At 36.7% G+C, this 24,069-nt stretch overlaps 2 protein-coding genes across 5 annotated transcripts in view; one reads left to right on the forward strand and one right to left on the reverse strand.

The window, feature by feature from the left end:
• The window catches only part of KDM1A (lysine demethylase 1A), a 58,455-nt gene that overhangs the window by 10,706 nt on the left and 23,680 nt on the right, over nucleotides 1-24,069 (forward strand). The window contains exons 3-8 of one of the 3 annotated variants that reach the window (XM_026517093.4): nucleotides 11,416-11,475; nucleotides 16,431-16,564; nucleotides 20,328-20,406; nucleotides 20,983-21,075; nucleotides 21,915-22,021; nucleotides 23,588-23,669. In XM_026517093.4, the coding sequence (XP_026372878.2) occupies nucleotides 11,416-11,475; nucleotides 16,431-16,564; nucleotides 20,328-20,406; nucleotides 20,983-21,075; nucleotides 21,915-22,021; nucleotides 23,588-23,669 (555 nt within the window). The remainder of the gene's footprint in view (nucleotides 1-11,415; nucleotides 11,476-16,430; nucleotides 16,565-20,327; nucleotides 20,407-20,982; nucleotides 21,076-21,914; nucleotides 22,022-23,587; nucleotides 23,670-24,069) is intronic. The other 2 variants (XM_044390528.3, XM_026517094.4) reach the window with 2 other exon arrangements.
• Nucleotides 14,120-24,069, reverse strand: part of LUZP1 (leucine zipper protein 1) — a 117,092-nt gene continuing 107,142 nt past the window's right edge. Inside the window, exon 5 of one of the 2 annotated variants that reach the window (XR_008956713.1) lies at nucleotides 14,120-14,258. The gene's annotated coding sequence lies outside the window, so the exon portion shown is untranslated. Of the gene's footprint in view, nucleotides 14,259-16,289; nucleotides 16,590-24,069 lie in introns of those variants that run through there. The other variant, XR_008956712.1, reaches the window with a different exon arrangement.

Here is a 24,069-nt window from a genome sequence, read left to right on the forward strand (position 1 = left end):
TCAGTATTTGGGGTGTAAAGTTAAAAGTTGAAGTTTAGACTATCTTCAGTGCTCAGAGGTGTGTTGATAACAGCCAAAACTTGCAATATATTGTGATTATGAAAATAAAGTTACTTCTCCTTTAAAACAACTTGAAATTTAAAAAAAGATTTCCAGGTTGAATTAGGGAATTATTTTCCCCAGAAAAGTAGTGGCAACGTACTGGCCTATATAATTTAGAAATAGATTGGGCCCTAATAGTGAATCATAAAATATTGTCAAGTGAGTTTTAAGCGTTTAAAAGCTGTCCAGGGTTTCCAAATCTCTTGTCTTATCAGAACCAGCTCTTTCGCTTGAGTTTTCATTCAAAAATTGAATAGAACCATTGTCATATGGGTATCTTAAAATCTTGAGAGAAGACATGGGTCGTTCTTTACCAAATATTTTCATCTTAATCATTTTAGGTAATAACGAGAAATTAACTTACTCTCTTAAAATACGTAAGTAAGGTTTGAATACATTTCATTTCTACCAACTTTTAAGTTTCCTTAGAAAATTTTGCTTGACTTTCCACAATGTTATTCTTAAGAATAAAATATTTTTTAGTGCAAGGTATTCCAAAGTCATTGGGTCAGACAGTAGTACTACTGGGGGAGATTGCTTTAGGAGAATTCTGAGAGGAGGCCAGAAAGGAAGGTTGGAGTCTTTGTTTACCAGGCTGAGGAATTTGAACTCCATGTCCTTTAAACACTGGGAGGATCTTGCTGGGGTAGCACTGAGGTATTTTGTATTTTGAGTGAGGCATTGCACCAAAATAGATTTTTTTTTGGAAAAATAAATTTGAGGTGGTCTCTAAGAGTGAACTAAAGGAGTAAAGAGAATGTCTTGGAGAGATGATTTAGGTTGTTTTGATAATCAAGTTTAGTGAACTTTGGTCAATGGAAAAAGGTTCTCAATATGAAAGTTGAATTTTTATGGTAACAAGATGTTTGGGTTTTTTGTTTGTTTGGATTTAGGTAATTGGGAAGAAGTTCTGTTGTGGCTTAAAATTATTTTTAGTTTTGTCTGTTTTTGATGATAACTGAATGTGGCCTATAGTCCTGTGGTAGTCACGTGAGTAAATGTATTTTTCATACTAAGTATTGCTGCTTATATTTAAAATTAAAATGATTTGTTTTCCTAAACATTTCCATGTATTTTTACATTTACTGTACACTTCTGAATGTATTTGTTTTAACAAACGATGGGGTTATTTGGTTTCCTAGTGCCTCTTCTATCAACATAAAAGTGTTTTTTAAGGTCACGCCAACTGAATCTGAAAAGTCTTTGGAACTGAGTGGTTATTAGTAGTGTCGCATAATAGTGGAGCATCTGTAAAGTAGAGTAAAAATCTCGGTTGGACTTTACTGGTTTAGAATAATACCTCTGTTAAAGTATCCTTCTGTTAGAGAATTGCTTTTTTTTTTCCTTTCTTGGTTCAGTTGTTTCCCTGTGTGCCTTTGATTATTCCTCAAAGTGGTTTTACTTTATTAATGGTTTGCTAGCACTTAGCTTTTTGATTTTCATACAAAAACATGATTTTTTTTTCTCACTCCACTGCCTTTCAATAGTTGAACATTTTCAGAAAAATCTTAGTTTCTGATTTAAATTTTGTGTTGGATAGCTGTTTAGGAACTCTGGTTTGCGGTTAAAAGTAGCTTAGTTGTATAAAGCTTAAGACTTATGGAAACTTGCTTTAAAATAATAAAATGAAATTTGAAATGGGCTGTTAAAGATGCCTTTCTCAAGATTTCTTCAAGTTAATGAATTTCTCAACAGAGATATCAGATGTATGTTTAAAAATAAGTACATATATACATATATATGTGCTTGTGCATGTGTCTGTGTACCATTTTTCCAGCCTCGGTGATGTGCTGTTTACTGTAATGAAGCTCCATCAAATCATTGGTTAATTTTGTTAGATATGGTTAGCTGATTGACGACAGCTCTGCATTATAATCTATTTTATTGATTCTATTGAATGACTGTAGGAAGAATCACTTCATGTCCTTGTTTATATTCTTTTAAGAATATATAAGAATTCTTATAAAAATGTAAACAAAGGAAAGTACCTGCTCTCTGTTGTGCATGGTAATTATGGATGTGTGTATGTGGTATGTGTGTTTGAAAGAGATGTGGGCTGTTAAGCAGATTACAGAATCACTGATGTGAGAGATTGGTATGACAAAAAAAAATTTGTGGTGTTAAATAATTTTGGGGCCCTGTTCATGTAATAGTCATACTGTAGGTTGAAAGAATATTTTTAAAAATCACATGAAAGGAGATGGCAACATGAATTAGTAAAAGTTCTTAAATTATAGAAAATATACAAAATATGTATGTGTTAGTAGAATTTAGTTTAAAATGCAATGAAATTTGATCACAAATACTATTATAGTGAAAATATTTATGACAAAAGATTGATGACTAAATACTTTATGAATTGCTTATTCAGTATAGCAAAAATCTGAAAGGCAAAATCTTTTGGACTGTCTTTTAGAACTTAGTATAATAGAATTTGACCAGAAGAGTCGAAGATGGATTTCCTTACTTTGAAAGAAAAAGTAGTGGTCTTAATATTTGTGTAATGGCCCTTAAATTTTTATAGTTCTTTGTTCTTAGGGCCTTGTATGAGGCAGTCATACTGATGGTTATCAGTAAAAGTCCTGGGTTTGGCAGCATGGATAGTTACAGTCAGAGTTCAGTGAATAATTCTGTTTATCGTGCCCTATTTTCAAGTGGCTTATCCCAGGCTTTTCTCTCTGATTTCTCTTGCCGTGCCTTCAAGTACAGTCAGATAGGAGGAATAGCTTTCAGATTGCAAGAGAGTGGATTCAGATTACCTCCACGGGGCGGATTATAGAATTCTGTTACACCCCTGTACCCAGCAGGAGACCCTCTTTTGTTGATTTACTAGAAGCTGCTGGGAAATTCATTCCTAACAGAGTTACTTATGTTGCCATTTTGGCCTGCTAGTTTCACATAAGTGCCTGAAATCATTTGAGTTCTTCATTATATACATTTAGAAAGCAAACCTAGGATTAATTTTCTTGTCCCCCTCTTTTTTGTATGGCATCATTTCAATGTTCTGATTTGGAACTGTGCCCCAGAATAATTTACTGGAGAGCTGAGTATAAAAAAGTCACAGGCTGAAAAGGTAATCAAGGTTAATTCGAAATTTTTATGTTTTGAGAGATAACTAAAAATGGACCAAGATATATATCACTATGCAACACATGGTCCCCACTCACAGATAATTTATGGCCTAGTATGAGTTATAAATGCATACATAAATCCAATTGAAGGTGAAATAACTCTTAAATATCACATTTTATATAAACATTTGGAGGGACTTAGAGGCAGAAAGAGTGGGAGGGAAGTAAGTCTTCCTAAATCCTTGGCTTAGTGGACAAATTTTTTTAAAAAGTAGTATGGAAGGGATTTTTTTTTTTTTTTTTTAAGATTTTATTTTTAAGCTACCTCTACACCCAGTCAGTGTGGGCCTTGAACTCACAGCCTCAAGCTTGAGAGTCGCATGTTCCACTGACTGAGCCAGGCACCCTGGAAGGGAAATTAAAAAAAAGAAAGAAAGAGAGACATTTTCTACACAAAGTAAAATTGCCCCAAATTTGGCCGTTCCTCATTCATTTTATTCCACACATTAATTGTAAAACTACAGTCCTTTGTTCCAGGTTTGGTGCTGGGTTCTGAGGGTTCGGAGCTGAAGACTAGGTCTTCCTGCAAAGAATTCATAGTCCACTTTAGGGTGACAGGTTTAAGAATTGGCTACAGTGAAGAAACAGTACAATAAAAGTGTATTCAAAGTATGGTGAGAATCCAGAAGTTGTTTTTAAATGTTTTTCCCAAAATTGTTTTTTGGAAGTTTTACATTAAACATGAAGGAATTCGATTAGACTTTTATGAAGTAGTTAATATCCTTGATTTTTAACTGTTTACTGCTTTTGTCTGATAACCATTGAATCAAATGCTACCAGTTTTATGTTCTTTGACAGATTGAGCTGCTTTTCTTAATGATTCCATTTCACTGATTGTTTTGTTTTTTATTAAGACAAAATGGTAATTTGGTTAGCTGAGCAACCTTAGTTGTATAATTTCTTGAATTCTTTTTGCTTACCATCCTTTATTTGGTGTGGTCATGGTATAATAGAGAATAGGATACTTGGTCTATGCGGGTTTTCTCATCTGCAAAATGGGGCTTGGTATGGCGATCAAATGAGAAAATATGAATTCCACCTTCGTGTACAAACATCTTGTATTTATTAAACACAGAGTTGAACTAGGAATAGGGTGGATTGATGTTTTATTCAGGAAAAATGGGGGTAGGTTGATGTATATACTCTATCACTTTTGGAAACTGGAAAGTATTTGTGGTACCCCATTTTTTTTTTTTTTAAGATTTTTATTTATTTATTCGACAGAGATAGAGACAGCCAGCGAGAGAGGGAACACAAGCAGGGGGAGTGGGAGAGGAAGAAGCAGGCTCATAGCGGAAGAGCCTGATGTGGGGCTTGATCCCATAATGCCGGGATCACGCCCTGAGCCGAAGGCAGACACTTAACCGCTGTGCCACCCAGGCGCCCCTGTGGTACCCCATTTTTAGTAACATGTCTGTTGCAAAATAGATCATTTAAGTTTTTGTATGTTAAATCAGAGGAGGAATGGCAAATCTTGGTACTTTTCTAATACAGATTCTCTCTCCTCAGAATAACCTGATTAAAATCCATGTATCAACTATTGAGATAAAACAAATGTTAACATTTTTTGCAGTATTTGCTAATCACAGAGATCTTTAACATTTGAAGATAGAGTTGTGTTTTTGCTTTTGTTTTTCTGCGTCTTGTAATATGTGAAGATAGAAGAACACATATGATTAATTAATGCCTAAGAAGTTGTATCTTCTTCGTAGCAGTGTAGACTCAAATCATACTGAGGATGGGAAGAGCCTCTAATTATGATCTGAGAAGATGTAGATAGCCAGCGTTCTGAGAAACTTACTTGAGCAGGAAAAAGGGATTCTCTTGTTGAAATTCTTTCATGGTTATCAGTTGTGAAAAGTTATTATGGTTCTTTTAATAGGTCCAGGATAAACTTCAGTATTGGCCTTTCCAGAAGCAGGTGAGGGGTGTCTCGCTGGCTCAGTCAGAAGAGCATGCGACTCTTGATCTCGGAGTTGTGAATTTGAGCCCCACACTGGGTGTAGAGATTACATACATACGGACATGCCTACATATGTAAACAAACTAACTTTAAAAAAACAGGTAGGGGCGCCTGGGTGGCACAGCGGTTAAGCGTCTGCCTTCGGCTCAGGGTGTGATCCCGGCATTATGGGATCGAGCCCCACATCAGGCTCCTCTGCTGGGAGCCTGCTTCTTCCTCTCCCACTCCCCCTGCTTGTGTTCCCTCTCTCACTGGCTGTCTCTCTCTCTGTCAAATAAACAAAATCTTTAAAAAAAAAAAACACAGGTAAATAAACTAGAAAAGTAAGCTTTGTTGTTACTCAAACTCACCTTATGCTTGGTAGTTGAGTAACATTACAGCATATAAATCGTAGACTTTCTCTGGAACATTTTGAAAAGTGAACTAAAAGGTGAGGGAAATCCCTGCTATGTAACGTGGAAGGAAATAGCATGTGAAAAAGTTAATTCTTCCCATTGGCTTCTAAAAACTTTGTTTTCCTCTTTAGCTTATAGGGCTTTTACTTTGTATAGGGTTTCTGGTGCTGAGTTTCTCACTTCTACCCCACTCTTGTCTTCAGGTGCAAATCAGCAGTATTACTGCTCCTCCAGTGGCAAAGTGAGAAAATTTTAGGCAGGCTCCTACCTCAAGCAGCACCATTTTCCTGCATTCTAGGCCTTATTGACAGTGTAACCTAAGATTCCTCTTCTAGTTGGAATCCATAGATTTCAGTTATTCTGGATAATTTTGTTGGAGAATATTGGTCAGTGTTAGCTGTGTTAAAATGCCTCTCATGTGTTTTGAAGGAATGCCTGAGGCTTTTCTACCTCTCTACTTCCCTTTGCATTTCTTCGAACTGCTGTAGATCATTTATTCTTCTGTCTAGAATCATAGTCAAAAAGGAAGGCGATACGTCAAGATCAGTACACTTTAGGATGTTTTTAAAGCCATCTTTCACTACAGAGAGGACTGGAAGGCAGCACGAAGTGGTGTGATGGTCACCAATAACTCACTACCTTTCAGTTATTTTTTCTTATCATTTGTCTGTGTTGATCAATTCCTCTTTGAAACTGACTTTCCTTATGAGATTAGTCCTACATTTACAGCTGCTTTAAACTCTCTGAGCCTACTATTACTATTTTTTTTTTTTTTATCTGTCAGAGAGAGATAACACAAGCATGGGGAGCAGCAGGCAGAGGGAGAAGCAGGCTCCCTGATGAGCAAGGAGCCTGATGCAGAACTCAATCCCAGGACCCTGGGATCATGACCAGAGCTGAAGGCAGGCACTCAATTGACAGCCACTCAGGCATCCCTCTCTGAGCGTATTATTATCTCCATGTTACTGTAAAGTTTTGGCCCCATTCAAACTTTGGAGTTCAGTCTTTTTTTTTTTTTTTTTTTAAGATTGATTTATTTATTTGGCGGGGGGCAAGGGGAGAGGAGAAGAGGGAGAGAATCCTTTGAGCCCGACACAGAGCTTGATCTCAGAACCCTGAGATCATGACATGAGCCAAAATCAAGAGTTAGCTGCTTAACCGACAGCGCCACCCAGGTGCTCCTGGAGTTCTAGTCTTTAATTACTTTAAAGACTAAGTAATCAAGTAAAGAGTATTTTCATTTAATTTAGTTTACTTAAATTTTCCCTAAATTTCCCATTTTGTCCATTGCATTACCATTCTTGAACTTTTAAAAACTTGGAGTCATCTTGACCGTCCCTTGCCCTTTGATCAAGTCTGTATTAAAGTCCTGTATCTTCCTGTGAACAGCTTCTTTGACTTGTTAATGCCTTATCCATTTTCATTGTTACCTTTTTATTCTAGTGAATTTCACTTCATATCTAAATTATTTAAGCAGTCTTTCAGTTGGATCTCCTTAATCTAGGTCACCTTTTCCCTGTGATCCATCTGGTACAAAGTGACCATATTATATTAATTACAATATCACTTGTTTTGCTGCTTTCCTGTGACAGATCATAGAGTTCTGCCCCATTACTATTAAGATCAAGTTTAGGTTTTGGCACTGAAAGTGGCCCATTTTATCTCTCCTGCTCTCCCACATCTGCAGGTACTGTGTGGTTCTCTATACGTTCCACGTCTGTGCTTTTCTCCTTGCTTTTGTAAGTGTTCTGAACCATGCTGGAGGTTTGACTGTCAGATCTCTGGATTTGTTCATAAAAGCTTTGCTGATTCCTCAAGTCTGTGTTAGCCTTTTGTTTCCCTAAAAAATAAAAAAAGTTTCTTTCTGGATATTTTTCATCTTTCATTCGATTATAAGCCTCTTGAAAATAGGTACTTAATGTGTTCAACTTTCTACTTGTGCTTGGAAGTTTTGGAATAGGTATTCAATAAACATTGAATTAGTGAGATTATTTAAAATATAAACTAAACTGAGGTGTTAATAGAGTGGAAACGCATGTGTTCAAAGGTGATTTAAACTTTTAAGGTTTTTTTTTTTTTCCTCTGCTAATTTGTCAGGTGTAACTGAAACTAATAGCTTGGTAGTCACTTCTATAAATTTGGTACAATTTTGAGAAGTTGGTTTTCGTTTAAAAATCATTGCTTCCCAGGAAACTTAGAAGTTTCTCAAATTGTCTACAAAAGTTACCAATTTGTGATTTCAACAAACTAAAGTCAAAATGTGAATCTGCTGGTCAGTATGTTCCTAGAAACAGCACATCGGTGATCCTGCCCTCCATGCTTGTCAGATAAAGATATTTGAAAGACATTATAGATTTCCTTGTAAGATGTTGGAAGAGTGATCTATTGAGAATTTGAATCAAGATGAGAAAGCATCCAGTAGTGTGACTGTAACTAAAATACTTCACTGTTTTTCAAGAATAACCTAACAGGTCTGTGGAAGACTTATTAGAGGGCAGCTGAAAGGTTACTCTGTAAAGTAAACCAAAGATTTTATTTTCAACTTGTAGAAGATAAGCACAAATACAGGTACTAGGGGTCTCTACTTCAAACTCGAGGAGTGTGTGAGTGTGTGTTTGTGTGGTGGGAATGAAAACAAAAGGTCTCCTGGGGCGCCTGGGTGGCACAGCGGTTAAGCGTCTGCCTTCGGCTCAGGGCGTGATCCTGGCGTTATGGGATCGAGCCCCACATCAGGCTCCTCTGCTATGAGCCTGCTTCTTCCTCTCCCACTCCCCCTGCTTGTGTTCCCTTTCTCATTGGCTGTCTCTATCTCTGTCAAATAAATAAATAAAATCTTAAAAAAAAAAAAAAAAAGAAAACAAAAGGTCTCCTGCACAGTGGTGCCAAAATCAAGGTGATATGAAAAAGTGGCTTTTGCGTATGTTCATTTTCTATCTTGAATTTGAGCTCAGGGAGGATAACAACTGTACTTGCCTGCTGTTCCACGTCCTTGTGCCACTGTAAGAATCAGAGCCCTAGGCCAGAAGGACCCAAAGAACAAGTGCATGTGGCATTTTATATGTTCTAATCAGAGGCAATCCTGGATGGAAAGTTAGGTGGAAACATTTGTATGTGTGTTGTTTTTAAGAAAGTGGAAGAACTGGTCTAGAATATCACTAATAAAGATGATGCTGTTATCTGTCTTTGGAGAAGTAGCCACCGTCCAAATACTCCTGAGTGTGTTATGATTGGAGAGAAAGTAGCGACCTCATCTCTAAACTTTCATCAAATTAAGAGACACGTTGTTCCTTTACTTAATTGTAAGCACTTTTTATTTCTCATCATTTCTCATATGTTTATATCACCTATTTGGTTTTCTCCTGTTTCTCTGCTTATGCGGTACTTTGGAGTTTCATTTCTGTTTTGGCTTTCTGCTGTTAAGAGGGATCCCTTTAAAAAAATCATCGCAGGGTTTTGAATATTTTTCATATGACCCCTACATATTTTTATTGAAGAACAATATATGAGTTTTGTTCCTTTTTTCAAAAGCAGAAGACAAAAAAGACCTCCCTACCTTGTTGTAAAAGAGCAACCTTGTTAATGTTTTGAGCACAGAAGTCAGGCTTAAGAAATCCATGTTTCAATGGATTTCTTAGTCTAAAGACCATGACAGAAAACAGTCAACCAAGAGCTACCTGTAGGTTAAAATAAATTAATTTAGCATACTGTATGACATATAGTGGGGGAAGAAAGCAAATGATAGAAATAGGAAGGATAAAATAATTCAGGACTTAATGGCCAGCTTGGAAGTGGGTTCTGTTTTTATTTTTAGAAGTGGTGAGATGCCTTCGTGACAGGAGACTGTAGCTTTCATTCTTTGCCTGCCAGGGTACATAATTTGAGAGAGAGGAGCTTTATTGTTCCTAGTGCTTAAATGTTATTCTTGAAAACTGTATTTATTTCATTGTTCTAAAATATTTATAAAGATTTTATTTGAGAGCAAGTGAGAGAGCGAGAGAGCACGAGCAGGGGGGAGGGGCAGAAGGGAGAGGGAGAAGCAGACTCCCCCTCAGCAGGGAGCTGGATGTGGGACTCAGTCCCAGGACCCTGGGATCATGACTTCAGCCGAAGGCAGACGCTTAACTGACTGAGCCACGCAGGCGCCCACGTCTCCCCTTTTTTAAAATACAGTTCAATCTTTTGGTCTAGTGTGGTTCTGTTAGAACAAAACGGAACAATGACAGCTTCTAAAAAAAATATATCTAAGATTTTTTATGAATAAATCTGGAAGTTATGAAGAATGAACATTTTTTATTTAAACTTTTTTTTTTAAAGATTTTATTTATTTATTTGAGAGAGAGAGAACATGAGCAGGGGCAGAGTGAAAGCATACTCCCCGCTGATCAGAGAGCCCATTGTGGGGCTCAATCCCAGGACCCTGGGATGGTGACCTGAATTGAAGACAGACGCTTAACTGACTGAGCCACCCAGGTGCCCCTTATTTAAACTTTAAAAGTAAAATTTTAAATATAGGGCCTGCATTTTCAAGATGTTTGTAGACTGGATTTTGTAAGGAGTCATCTCTTCATAATTATATGCTCTTTTCCAAAGGCTGTAAAGAACAAATCATATATCTTGAGCCTTGTCTGAGAGCCATACCCCTCTAAAAACCTCAAGGGCCCTTCAGACAGGAGCATAGTGAAATAATTTTGGAATGAGACTCTTCAGACTATATACCTTCTAGTAACACATTCTAATGTCAAAAATCATTTCTATCTAAACACATTCAAATACGAGAGGATCAAGATGTGATTTTCACTTTCCTGCTCCCTTTTAATTCAAATGGTGGTTAATCAGTCTGCTTTCTCATTGAGATTCTTTTAAAATAAACTAGTGAAGGTTGTCTAGTTTTAGATCATTGGAGAGTGTTTTTATATCTTTCAAAGGTCATGCTGTAGTTTTCTCATAGTTACCAGGTAGCTAGAAGCTTAAGAAGTTATAGCATCTGTCTTGGTGATAGGTTTTGGAAGAGTCTGGAAGATGATGTATTCTGACTTTGTCCGATTGAACTTTCAAGCTGTGATACTTTTCTCGAAGTTATTTCTACGTATTAGTCAATGGAAAATTTCTTAGCTGGCTTATTGTATAGATTGAGGTAGAAGGTTCCCCATATCTTGGCTCCCCCAGTCCCCACTGTGTGTGTCTATCTACATTACTTGGCATATGACTGCAGGGTGTCTTGTGTGTTTGAAAGTTTTACTACGGAAGCACTGGCGTATCCAGATCTGGTGCTGTCTAGCATGCATGGTAAATGAAACTTGTTTTGGAGCTGAATCTTTATAGTCCCTTCTTTGAAGTGAAAGGGAGACTTTTTCATTAAGACTATGTCTTTTGTTTGTTATATAAGTATATTCTTTGTGGATAGAAAGGTGAAGATAAAGGGAGATGGAGCAGATGCTGAATTGTTGCAGCTCGAGACCCAAGAGCCCATGTGACACCTTACTCTCAGTTCAGCAACAAGTAGCGAAAGACGTTTAGAATTCGTTTTTCCCCGCATCCAACCTTGACTTAAATAAGACTGACAGCAAGGATTTAGTGATTAGAAATACTATGTACTTTGTTCTACCTTTCAACAAGAATCAGTGTGTAAAGTTGAAATTTTCTGACCAGAATTTGAAGACTATGATGGGATTCCCTGGGCCTGATTCGAGAAGAAGGAGCTCTCTGAATATGGGTTTACTAGTTGGTGGTGAATTTGTGAGTCGCCAGCTATTAGGCCTTTATGTCCAGATATTATCTTAATTTATGGAGTAAGGTCCCTGAGTTCTCCTCTTTCCTTCCACAGGGCAAGCAGGAGGACTTCAAGACGACAGTTCTGGAGGGTATGGAGACGGCCAAGCATCAGGTGAGGGTGGCGTTAGATGCTTGCCACTTAGTAGCAAGAGCCGCCAAGTCAGGGATCGATGCTTGCAAGTGTTTTTGGCTGTGGTATCCACATTTGAGCCAGAAGCGCAGGGGAAACATAACCCTCAGGACAGAGCAGTAGGATAGGAGAGTGTAGCCAGAACAAAGGCAAGCAGACCCTTTTGAAGTCCTCAGGCCGATCTCAGCCCTCCGCTCTTCACTTTTTTGAGGAGATGGCGGGTCCTTTTCTTCCCGGCAGCTTTTATAGTAACAGTAAACATGATATAAAACATAGATTTAGGAGTCATGGGACCTTTAAAAAGAAATACAGCTGTATACACAGAGAGGAGAAGCCATAGGCTGAACGCCTTCAAAAAGAAAAGAAAAGGACAGAAAGGCATTCTAGGGCTAGTCAGAGCAATTATGCAGGCAGGGGACTCTTCAGAGGTGGTTGTTATTAGATAGTGTTGGGTACAATTTTTCAATTAACATGACATAGTTAATTATTTTGTAGCTTAAACATTTTGTCACATGAAAACTAATCGTTTTTTTTTTTTTAAAGTCTACTCAAAATGCTCTTTCTTTTCAGATCACACTATGATATTTTTACTTCTAGGACAAAGTAAAGGATTAAATGATTTATAGGGCCCATCTGGAGCTGTTAAAGTTTGTTCCAGGAATCCAAAGTAGTACGTCTGGATTTCATCCTTTGCCCTGGATGTTTTTGTGTGGTTCAGTGCGCAAAGCTGACTGATACATACATTTTGATAGAACTGGAATGGGTATTACTTTACTTTTGGAGTTTGTCACTTTTCAACTGTTAAGTCTACTTTAAAATTGTCTTTTGCCGTTGTGTACAGCATGTCTGGGAAATGTCTGTATTTTACTCTTGGGTCAAAGTTCACTGTTAATGCAGAAATTAGAATATAGGGGATCCAGAAAGTTAGAAGTAAATTTGTTTAAATGTTAGCCGAGGGATTGGAGGTTGATAATCAGTACATGGTTATCTTAGAGGAGTTAAAATCCTCGTTCAGAGTCTCCGTGGCAGATAAACCTTCAAGAATGCTGTTCATCAAATGATGCACAATTGGGTCTTCCAAGGAATTGCTGAGGATCAGGAATAGCCGTTCGAGCTTTAATCTTGAAGAAATAAATGGAGTTTTCTTGTTGCTTTTTGGTTTAACGTGAATAAATACACTCTTTTGCTTTAGTAAACAGTATGTTGTATTGCTGAGAGTAAAAACAGACTCATAAAACTGTGGTGCTTCTGACTTAGTGTTTAGTAGAACATGAGTTTGTGTTTTTTTTTTTTTTTTAAGTGTTTCCAAGAATGGTGGGGACTATTCTGAACCCTTCAAGATCTCTCTTTAGATCTTTGCCATGTTCAGAAGCATGCATTTGTGAGATGATCAGTTAGAAGCATGTGCTTGTAAGCAATCAACATTCTTTTTTTAATGAAGCCAAATGACCCTCATGAGTATCTTGGGACCAGGATCATATCTTGACTTTTATAAATCCACATCAAGTTGGTGTATTCTTCCAACATCTTAAAAGTTAGAAGGGAACTCAAGGTCATTTTCTCTAGCTTCCTGCTGTCAAACAGATAATATTGTATCCACCCCTGTTTTGTGGATTAGGACCTGAAATAGAGTTAAATGATATGACCAAGTATATACCAACAGTTAGAGGAGTGAGAACCCAGAGGTCGTCTTTCTTATGTGAAGACTAGTCCTTATACCCTCTCTCATAGAATCATTTAAAGTGTGTGTTTACCCTAAAAGTAAAAGATGTAAAGCATAAGAAATCATACGATGCTCCTCTTTTTTTCTTTTTCTCTCCTTTCCTTCTATTCTTTATTCTTTTCATCTTTAAACTGTTATAGGACTGGATACGGTGCATCTGTAGTTTACTAATTTTAAGTAGTCTTTTATATGTAGATTCTTGTCAGGCTTTTGTTTTCACTCTTCAACTAGAAATCTAGTTATTCTAGTTAATTTATCTACTTCATGGGGGGGGGGGGAAGGCAAGTAACTTTCATGGAGGCCTTCTTTTCTGTTAATTTTTATATCTCTGTTACCTCACTCTACTCAAGATGCTACCTGTATCATCAGAATCAGGGAGAAAGTGCTTTCATGGAATAGAGGATTTATATCCTCACCTTCCCCTGCCCCTTCTCTGCATCTCTAATTTATTGAGAAAGGTCTTTATAGTCCCTTAAATATTTTATGACTTTTACTATGTTTTCAGAGAAAGTGTGAGCCAATCAGACCATTAGAAAGGGCATTTCTGCTTTAGCATGACTGCATTTTGAAAGGTGATGCTGGAATTTCCTGTGTGAAGTATGAAAAAAAGGAATTGAACTGAGGGGGCAAGACAGTTATGTAGGCAGCCTGGGGCTTTTAAAAAATTAAGGTTGCATCTTTGAAACATTCTCAATTTCCAGAATACCAGACTGTGTTAAGTGCACACAAACAGCAAGTATAAATTACTTTTGAATGAAATGTACTACTAGTACTTCCTTTTAATAAGGATATTATTAAAGTCAGTTATTCTTTAAGGTTTATCCATCTAAAGGAGATCTTATGAGTCCTATTGTCCAGAGAGGTCTATTGGTTCATTTTGGAAATATCCTATTAAAAGAATGCTTTGAGTTAGCTTCTGAACAGCTTGGGTTCCAAGTTAACATTTTGTGTTTCTTTGATAAGAGGTTAGATATTTTTCTTACACAGTTTTCACCTTTGTGTTGATCATGGTCTTCCTTCCTTGAAATAATAGTCTTCAACCCTAAAAACCAAAAGGAAGAAAATATTATTGAGCTTTTGGAAACTGTAAATTGACAAGTTTTTAAGAATAACTAGGTTTTTTCTCATTGTTATGTAGAAGACAGAGATGGAGAAGATTATTATTCCACACGTACCTTAGTGTCACAATTTTTGGCTTCTTTAATTCCTTTTGTTAGTCATTTGTTGTTTGATTTAAAGATACTTTTAAAACTGCCACATGACTTCATGTAAATAACATTTCTTAATTGTTACATAGTCTCAAGATTCCCAAAGTTAGCCAACTAATTTAGAGTGATTTTTAATAATAAGAGCACTTGGAATGAGGAGCCAAATGTAATATAAAACTTAGTGTCTTTCCCTACATGGTTTTTTTGGACTGTCGTTGACAGTAGTATTTTGTGGTAGAGTTGATGTTCAGTGATGACTTAGTAAGCATGTAGAAGGCATAGCTAAGAAAGAAAACTACCCCCATTTGGGGAGGGAGGAGTACAGTTTCTAGAGTTCATTGGTTTTCATGTGGATAGTACACACTTACGAAGTGACCTATTTCAAGAGATCTTTATTCTGAGGACTTGGAGTTATTGTGTAGGTAATGCTCATTATAATGTGACATGTTTTTGTTCTTGGTTTTATTTTGTGTTTATTTGATTGGGGGTAAGGGACTAGGGACATCAAAGCTGTGTGTAGTTTTAGAAAATTTCACATTACTGAAATAACCTATACCCCTGTTGCGAGCATTTCTTCTTTCCTTGCCTTAATTTCATGTTCCACTCTCAACAATATGGCTCTTACTGATTATTTTTTCCTTAGGGAATAAATGTCCTGACAATCTTTAATTTTAGGTTGAGATTCATTAAATGAGAGAACTGTTGATTTGATTTAGTAACGTAAATATAGTACATGTACCCTCATTATCTACTGTGAGTCGATAGATTTTTTTTCCTTTTCTCCCAAGAATATTGTTTCTTAATGTGCCACCCATATTAGCATTAGGCATTTTTGCTTGACCTCTTGTTAACTATTTTTGTCCGAGTTACTGTTTATAAATGTCTTTGTGGAGACAGCACCTTAATAAGTTAGCTATCATTTTCTAAGTTACATCTTTACCTGCATTTGTTCTTTTTATTTTCTTGATCTTACCCTGCCTTCCCTTTAATTTTGTTTCCATTATCAGTGTTTCTAACTTCTTGTTCTATGTGCTTTAAATGATTAAATATGGATATCTGGTGCCTATTTCATTACTTATATATAATTATTTCAGTGGTATTGAATTTTGAAACTCTTTGTGTCTTGATATTTTCATAAGCTGGTGGTTAAATAGGTCTTTTATAAGGTGATCTTAGGAATACAGGTAGAATACATGTAAATGTGTTTCTTAGGACATCTTATAAAGATGTACTTAACTATCAGCTTATAAAAATAATTGATTTATTACCCAGTTTTAAAAGTTTCAAAATAATATTTTACTTGTACAGAGAACGTGTATACACTCTATGTATGTGTAGTGTATAGTATATGCAGTGACATACGTGTGTAGTAAAGCATTTCTAATGTTTTTTTGCTGGGACAGGTAAATTCCTTGCTTCCTTCTGTATCCGCATTGCAGTCTGCCTAACTTATCTCACTGTTTGCCAGCTTTGCATTATGGGAACTAATGGATGGTACCACTGACAAGATAATCATGCATTTCTTACTGTTGGTTATTAAACCTTGAAAGTCCTCTCCATGTTCCCTGCTGTAATCTTAAAAGAAGGCATGTTGGTTGTGTTTTTCACTCGTAGTCTCTTTTGCTTTCCTTTCAGTGTATTTTCCTTTATTCTGGTTCCTTAGTTTTAAGATTTCGGGAACACTGTCAGTGATGCTAATTTTAATTAGGGTATCTTCCAGTATTACAAAGCTGATTTGCGGATGAAGAAAATATGCTGCATGCTTTGTTATTTTGTTTCACTCATTAGTAAACTGTAATTTTTGGAATATCACGCTCAGAAGAGTAAATTCTAAAGATGTTTCAGCTTTTGAGCAAAATGAAAGATTTTTATTTTAAAGGAGGTGAGATCAGTCTGTGATTAAGGCAGAGCTTTACAGAGGTTCTTCAGGCAAAAAAGGAGTTTTATTATCCCTGGTTTTGTATTCACTTGCACTTTTCCCAGAAGTCCTTTGCTTTCTTTGCTAGGTGTGGAGGGTGCAGCTTTCCAGAGTAGACTTCCTCATGACCGGATGACTTCTCAAGAAGCAGCTTGTTTTCCAGATATCATCAGTGGACCGCAACAGACCCAGAAGGTTTTTCTGTTCATTAGAAACCGCACAGTAAGTTTCCATGTCAGTTTTTTTTCTGTTTGGATTATAAGAAGCGCATATTACTTTTATGGAAAATAAGAGAAAAAAGAAAGGAAGAATTACAAATTATCTATAACATGTACCATTACCCAGAGGTAACCATTGTTAAAAATTAGTTGTTTTTTCCCTTCAGTTATTTTTTTAGATGTATATTTAATTTTTGTTTTTAAAAAATTGAAATGCTATTTCCATACGTTCTTTGGATCCTTTTCATTCTTCATAACCTCATAAACACAAAGAATCTTCATTTAAACTTTTAATTTCTTATTTTAAGTAAACCAGGCCACACGTGGGGCTCAAACTCACAACCTGAGATCAAGAGTTGCATGCTCTACTGACTGAGCCAGCCAGGTGCCCCGAAACTTTTTTTTTCTTTTCTTTTTTTTTTTTTTTTTTGGTGGGGGAAGGGCAGAGGGAGAAGGAGAGAGAGAATCTTAAGCAGGCTCCACACCCAGCACAGAGCCAGACGCAGGGCTCAGTCTCACAACCCTGAGATCATGACCGGAGCTGAAATCAAGAGTCAGATGCTTAACTGACTGAGCCACCCAGGGGCCTCCTCTCCCCCCACTTTTTTAAGATTTTATTCTAGAGAGAGCGCACGAACTGGGGGAGGAGCAGAGGAGAGGGAGGGGGAAAGAATGTCAAGCAGACTCTGCACTGAGCCCATCTCAGGACTCAATCCCATGACCCTAAGATCATGACCTGAGCCAAAACCAAGAGTTGAGTGCTCAACTGACTGAACCAGCTAGTTGCCCCCCCCCCCGCACCCCCCCCCATGTTTTTTAAATTTTTAAATAACCATTTTGTCTTTCTTTCCCAGGATAAGAGAAACTCTTACTCTGTTCTGCCCCTCTGCTTCATCCTCCTCCTCTGGCTAAATGCTTGATTTTAATGTCTGCATAATATATTTTTTTTTAAAGATTTTAGTTATTTATTTGACAGAGATGGAGACAGCCAGCGAGAGAGGGAACACAAGCAGGGGGAGTGGGAGAGGAAGAAGCAGGCTCATAGTGGAGGAGCCTGATGTGGGGCTTGATCCCATAACGCCGGGATCACGCCCTGAGCCAAAGGCAGACGCCTAACTGCTGTGCCACCCAGGCGCCCCTTAATGTCTGCATAATATTTTGTCTGACAGTTGGGTCATATTGTAAGTTAGGCATTTATATGTCCATTTGTGCTTTATTAAGCTCTGAACAGCTTTATACATTCTTGACTCTATCTCTGGTTATTTTATTTCCTTATGATAAGAGTTCTAGAAGAAAAACTACCTTGTCAAAAAAATATATATCAAAACCCAAAAACAATATATATATAGAAAGAGTTATATATATCAATATAGATCGATTGATAGTTATAGTCAGATGGCTTCCCAGAGAGACTGAATCAGTCGACATCCCTATTGCTCTGCCCCTGCTTTGGTTATTAAAACAATGATAATCTGTGCTGTTATAATAGACTAAAAGTTTTTCATTTCTTTTCCACTTGTTCAATTACTTAGACTGACTTTTTCCACATTTATTAGTCATTTATATTTCTTCTGCGAATTTTTCTTTCATGGGCTTTTATTCATCAGAAATTTTTTAGCCATAGAGTAGAGGAGGGCAAGATACTATTCAGAATATATTCATTGTACTCTAGGGTGATACAAAGTAAAAGAAATTTATGTTGTAATTTCATCTACTTTGAGTATAGCTCAGAGATGTCATTTTAGCATGTCTGCTTTTTAGCTACCGCTAACTTCTTTATTTTGGCTATTAGTTTGCAAAACCCCTGCTGAATTTAAATTGTTGGCTAGAGTCAGTGGTGGGTTATACTGGGTTTTCATAGTACAGAATAAAGGGATTTTGAGTGTTTGAAGAAAAGACAGGGTGATTATTTTAAAAAGTGAATGGAAAATTCTTAATGTATATTTCCGACACTTATTTGTCTTAGAATCGGCTTCTGTGTATAACATATCAATATTTGATCTAAATGGATTTTTTAGGGGGCACCTGGCTGACTCGGTCAGTAGAGCATGCGACTCTTGATCTCAGGATCGTGAGTTCAAGCCCCATGTTGGACATTGAGCTTACTTAAAATTGATTAATTAACTAAATTTTTTTAGAAGTATATTTTTAGATAAGGTCATCATTTTTTTGTTTCATCTGAGGGAAGTTTTCACTCTTTACTTGAATTTGAGTGGTGGATTTACAGTGACCTCTGTTTTCTCTGATTTATCTTCTTCGACCAAAACTCGGATTTGGGGAGGGAAGGATTGGTCCAGATTAGAGTTGTGGGCCTCTGGCTATAAAACTGAACATAAATCATTCTCTTACAAGAATTGTATCAGTTCTTTTGCTTACAGATTTTGAAACCACAACAACTTTAGGATTATTGAGCTAAAGACTATGACCCGAGCTTTATTTTTTTTTTTATAGGATGGACAGAGGAAGAAGGCTTGTGTTGAGGGGTGAGGAGCTTGGGCCTGGTGTGTACTTGAGGAAGCCCATTTTGCCTTGACAGTGGCAACCGTGTAAAGTAGAGGGTGCTTATGAATTTGGTCATATCTCTTTGTAATTGGATTTATTTACACATAACCATGTTTCTTTGTTGAAACTTGGAGCAGTTAATTTTTAGCTAAGACTGAAATATGGTGGCATTTAGTTGGTCTTGCCTATTCAATTTGAAGAGCATTTGTGTAAGAGCCTATTGATTACACCGTGCTATTTTCCATTCCTTAGTGCTTTTTCAGCAGTATTTGAAATAATCGACTACTCCTTTCTTCTTAAACTCTTAAACTTCAGTTTCCTTCTCTTAAACTCCTTTAGCTTAACACAGTATTCTGATTCTCCACCTTCCTGGTGGTTGTCCTCTCTGACAGATTTGTAGGCTTATCTTTATTTTTTTAAGATTTTATTTATTTATTTGACAGAGAGAATGAGCACAAGTAGGGGGAGTGGCAGGCAGAGGGAGAGGGAGAAGCAGGCTCCAATGTGGAGCTCAATCCCAGGACCCTGAGATCATGACCTGAGCCAAAGGCAGACACTTAACCAAATGAGCCACCCAGGCGCCCCTGTAGGCTTATCTTTCAAAACAGGCCATTATGTGAACTGGTTGGGGTTCCTTAAGGCTCCTTATGGTCTTTCCCTTCCCCTGTTGTATATTCTCCCCGGGAGGCCTCTTCTGCACATTGGCTTCAGTTATCACCCATAAGCAAATGGCTCCAGACCTTAACTCTGCTCAGAACCCTAGTTCTGTATCTGGATGCCAATCTTGTATCTCTTGGTTGTCTTGAAACTATAAACTTACCTCTTCTTTCAGTGACCCTCATTTAGTGAATAGCATACCAACTCATTTAGTTGGCAGGCTAAAAACTGGAGTTACACTTGTACCTCTTCCCTCCCCTCCACCTTTGCATATGTAATTGATCATTTGATTTTGTGGATTTTTATCTACTCAGTATCTCTGGAGTCATGTAACCCAGTTTAAATCCTAGTTGGTTCCTAGCAGCTATATGATACTGGCAAATTACTAGGTTTTTTTTGTTTTTTGTTTTAGGCTGAATATTTTCCAGCTTCTTAATAATTTACTCATTTGACATGGTTTTGTGTTTCATCAGTTTGTCAGGAATATAACCCTCTGTTTCGATGAAAGGAAAGCCTATATTTGAGGACTTAAAGTTGAAAAGATATTTTCAAGTGGTCAAGTGGTCTGTGTCTGCTTGTGTAATAAAATTTCTGTCATTTAAATACAGTTGCAGTTGTGGTTGGATAATCCAAAGATTCAGCTGACCTTTGAGGCTGCTCTCCAACAGTTAGAAGCGCCTTACAACAGTAAGTAATGTTTTCAGTGGGACTAGTTTTGGCTCATGGCTCACTGATAATGAATTTTTTCAGTTCAGATTACTTTACCTTGTGCTATGCAAAAATAAGCCTTATAGAAAACTATTATGTGTCTTGGTAATTATTTTCTTGGTTTTTAAATTGTGAGTAAATTCAAGAGATCGCTAATAATTTCACCAGGACTGTGTTCCAACTTTAATCCCTGGAGTGCTTTGTTGACATTTGATTGGCTGGCTGGCTGGCTTTCTCATTTTCCATTTATCACCCACAAAGTCTTGAAAAGTTTTTGCCAAAGTGACTGATTATGATACTACTTTTAAAAGGGTTGTTTTTATTCTTTATTTCATCTGTAACTGAATATCATTCTTAAAAAGTCCAAATCACGTGATCGGCATTTTGGACTACATCGTAGACTCATAGGAATCACTTTTCTAAAGGAGTCACATGATCTGAAGCTTATGGAAAATATGTATAGAATAACTTCATGATGGAAAAACAAGATTCAAAGAACTTTCTGTTTAAACTGCTAAAGATATGAACTTGTTTTAAAATTCATCTGTTCTGTAGGTGATACTGTGCTTGTCCACCGAGTTCACAGTTATTTAGAGCGTCACGGTCTGATCAACTTCGGCATCTATAAGAGGATAAAACCCCTACCAAGTAAGGACCTGGCAGATGGACTTCATAGATGGGCTTTTAAGTTACAGTTCTAGGACTCTCTTTTATTTCCAGGAGGCTGTTAGCATTTTATTTTGATTTCTAAGTCTAAATTTGGAGTCTGATATTCCCAAGCTTATCTCGTTATATGTTAGATTTAAAGTAAAATCTCTTCATAAATATGCATTGCCTGTAATTTCTGGTTTGATGAGTATACTGTCGTAAAAGATAATTTCCAGTGTAAGAAAAATCAGAAAACAAAATTTGTTTAAAAACAAGAGAAGTCTGTTAGGAAAGCAGAGATTTGAGGTTTTTTTTCATTGACCAGTTCTTTATACTGCCAGGAATCCAGGAGTCAGGGATATTTTGAAAATTAACACTTTTATTTATTTTTAATTAATTTATTTTTGATGCTTTAATAATTCTTCAAAAAGGGATAGTAAAGACAGCAGAAGTAGAGCTTAAAGAAAAGGACTTTAAGAATAATTTGGCTGTCAAATTGTCCTAGTATAATTGTGAGGTAAATGAAGCAGACTATTCATGATAAGTTAACCAGTCACAGACACCAAAGCACATGACTATGGTGTAATGAGAAAGGAAATCTTTACAGATAAAGGATTTCATTTATAAGTTTTTAACATTGAATTAAAATTTGTAAGTTTCAGTATTTGCTAATTTGTATTCAGATAGTTTCTCTATTTTGAAAAATAAGTGAACTGTTCACTTTGAAAGACATCATGACATGTTGAGAACTTAGAGGTTTTCATGATGTAAAAAATGGTAAAACAAACTCTTAAACCTACAACAAAATATTGTAATTTTTGTTCGTTTTTTACTTTTAGCTAAAAAGACAGGAAAGGTAATTATTATAGGCTCTGGGGTCTCAGGCTTGGCAGCAGCTCGTCAATTACAAAGTTTTGGAATGGATGTCACGCTTCTGGAAGCCAGGGTAAGAATTTTGTATTGTGTTTAGAAGCCTGACCTAATGCAAATAGATATTTATCAATGCAATAAGAAATTATCTATTGCAAATTAATGAATTCTACAGCTTGAACTAAACCAAACTGATTTGTATACTAAAAGTATTTTAGATAACGTGATTTATATTGGATAAAGCATTTTTGACAGTGAAGCTTTGAAAGATACTCAGTATTTAGAGTTTGTAAATGATCCATACAGCCCTTTGGTGGATATTTTCAGGTTATTGTTTTTTGTAGTTAACTTTCAAATTTTGGGCCTTCGTGGACATGCCCTTTGTAGGTAGCAGTTATTTTTTGTGGTGTAACAGAGTGGCTTGTATCCATTTGAAAGTAAAAGAAAAGGAATGCACCTCAGGCGCTAGCCATCCCTTAGTGCCTGATGCAACCAAGATATGTTGGTTCCCTTATCATCAGTCCTAGGAAGAGAAATAGACATGGGAGGAGGAAGGGGATGATGGCACAGAGTGGGGGAAAAAGAACATCATGTTAAGATGCTACTATTGAAATTATTTTCATGAGTGATTTTTGACATTTAGTTATCTTCCAGTGGCTTACAGGCCTCCCTGGACATAACACCACTTAAAAAATAAAAAAAAAAAACTTCTCAGGTAACCTAAACAATCTAAAATTTTATAGAAGCTTTCAGAATGTTTTGTGTAGTACATCTGAGTTGCTTTTTTATAAATTGTTAATTTTTTAAAATATCCTTTTCAAATAAAGTATGGGAAATCAAAATAATTTTCAATATAGTCCTGCTAAAAATAATATTTTATAGATAATTTAGGAAACATTTGTGTGCCCTCTTGTCCTGTGTACTAGCAATACAGTAATGAATAACGGGACTAATATGATCCCTACCCATGCAGAGTCTTAATCTAGCATACAGGTTTTTTGTTTTGTTTTGCTTTCGTTTATTTAGAGGTTAGAGTGTTCTCATAATATCCATGATTGAAGCATCACTACAGCTCAGTAATTTTTTCCCCATATTTGAAAATCCCTAGTCAGCAGAGATAAACTTGGGCCTGTTGAGGAATGAGAGATAATGTCAAAAGTTTATGCTCAGTAGATACTCTGCTCCTGGACATGGGGCTGCACTGAGAAGTCTGAGAAGTCATCTGTCATTCACAGCTGACTTGGGGGGATGGGGGGCAAAAGTCAGAACATGGTGATAGAAAGATGGCATTTAGTGTTGCAATTTGTGAACAGATGTTTTCTGTGTGAGTGGCCCTTGCTCAGCCTCTACAGTAAATGGTATTAGAGACAGCTGGGTAGAGAAATAATAGTACCTGTGGCTAAATATGTCTGGCTGTCAAATTGTTCCCATCTCCTATCACTTAATTCTCATTCATTCCCTTCCACTCCCTCAAATGGTTAAACTTCACTTGCTCTTTGTGCCTACACTGCACGCCCTGTATACTCTAAACTATAACTTTCTTTTTAAATTATAAGAGACAGAGGCCTGGGGTGGTACCATGCCAGGTTCTTATGGTTAAAATAGAATTGATGATTTTAGCCATTTAATTTCTGAAAAACAGGATCGAGTGGGTGGACGAGTTGCTACATTTCGCAAAGGAAACTATGTAGCTGATCTTGGAGCTATGGTAGTGACAGGTCTTGGTAAGTAGTCCTTAGTTTTGTGCTGTTATACAAGATCTGAGACTCATGATTAAGCTTATGTTTTAAAGCCATAAATGTGGTTTTAAAATATTTTGGTTTAAGATACTGCTGTTAGTATTAGTAAGAGGTGAATTGACAAATAGTCTTCCTGAAAAGATACACTGATATGTGCAAAATTTAAATTGTACATATGTTTTGACCTAGCAGATTCAGTTCTAGGAAATTATCCTAAGAAAATAGACAAGTGGACCATGTTGTTTGGAGCTTTTAATTTTTTAAATTTTATTTATTTTTTGTTTAAAGATTTTATTTATTTGAGAGAGCGTGCACGTGGGGGTGCCTGCCCATGCACAAGCGGGGGGGGGGCAGAGGGGGAGGGAGAGAATCTCAAGAGGACTCT

Source organism: Ursus arctos, unplaced genomic scaffold (genome assembly GCF_023065955.2).
Source record: "Ursus arctos isolate Adak ecotype North America unplaced genomic scaffold, UrsArc2.0 scaffold_32, whole genome shotgun sequence".
NCBI classification, from domain to species: Eukaryota; Metazoa; Chordata; class Mammalia; order Carnivora; family Ursidae; genus Ursus; species Ursus arctos.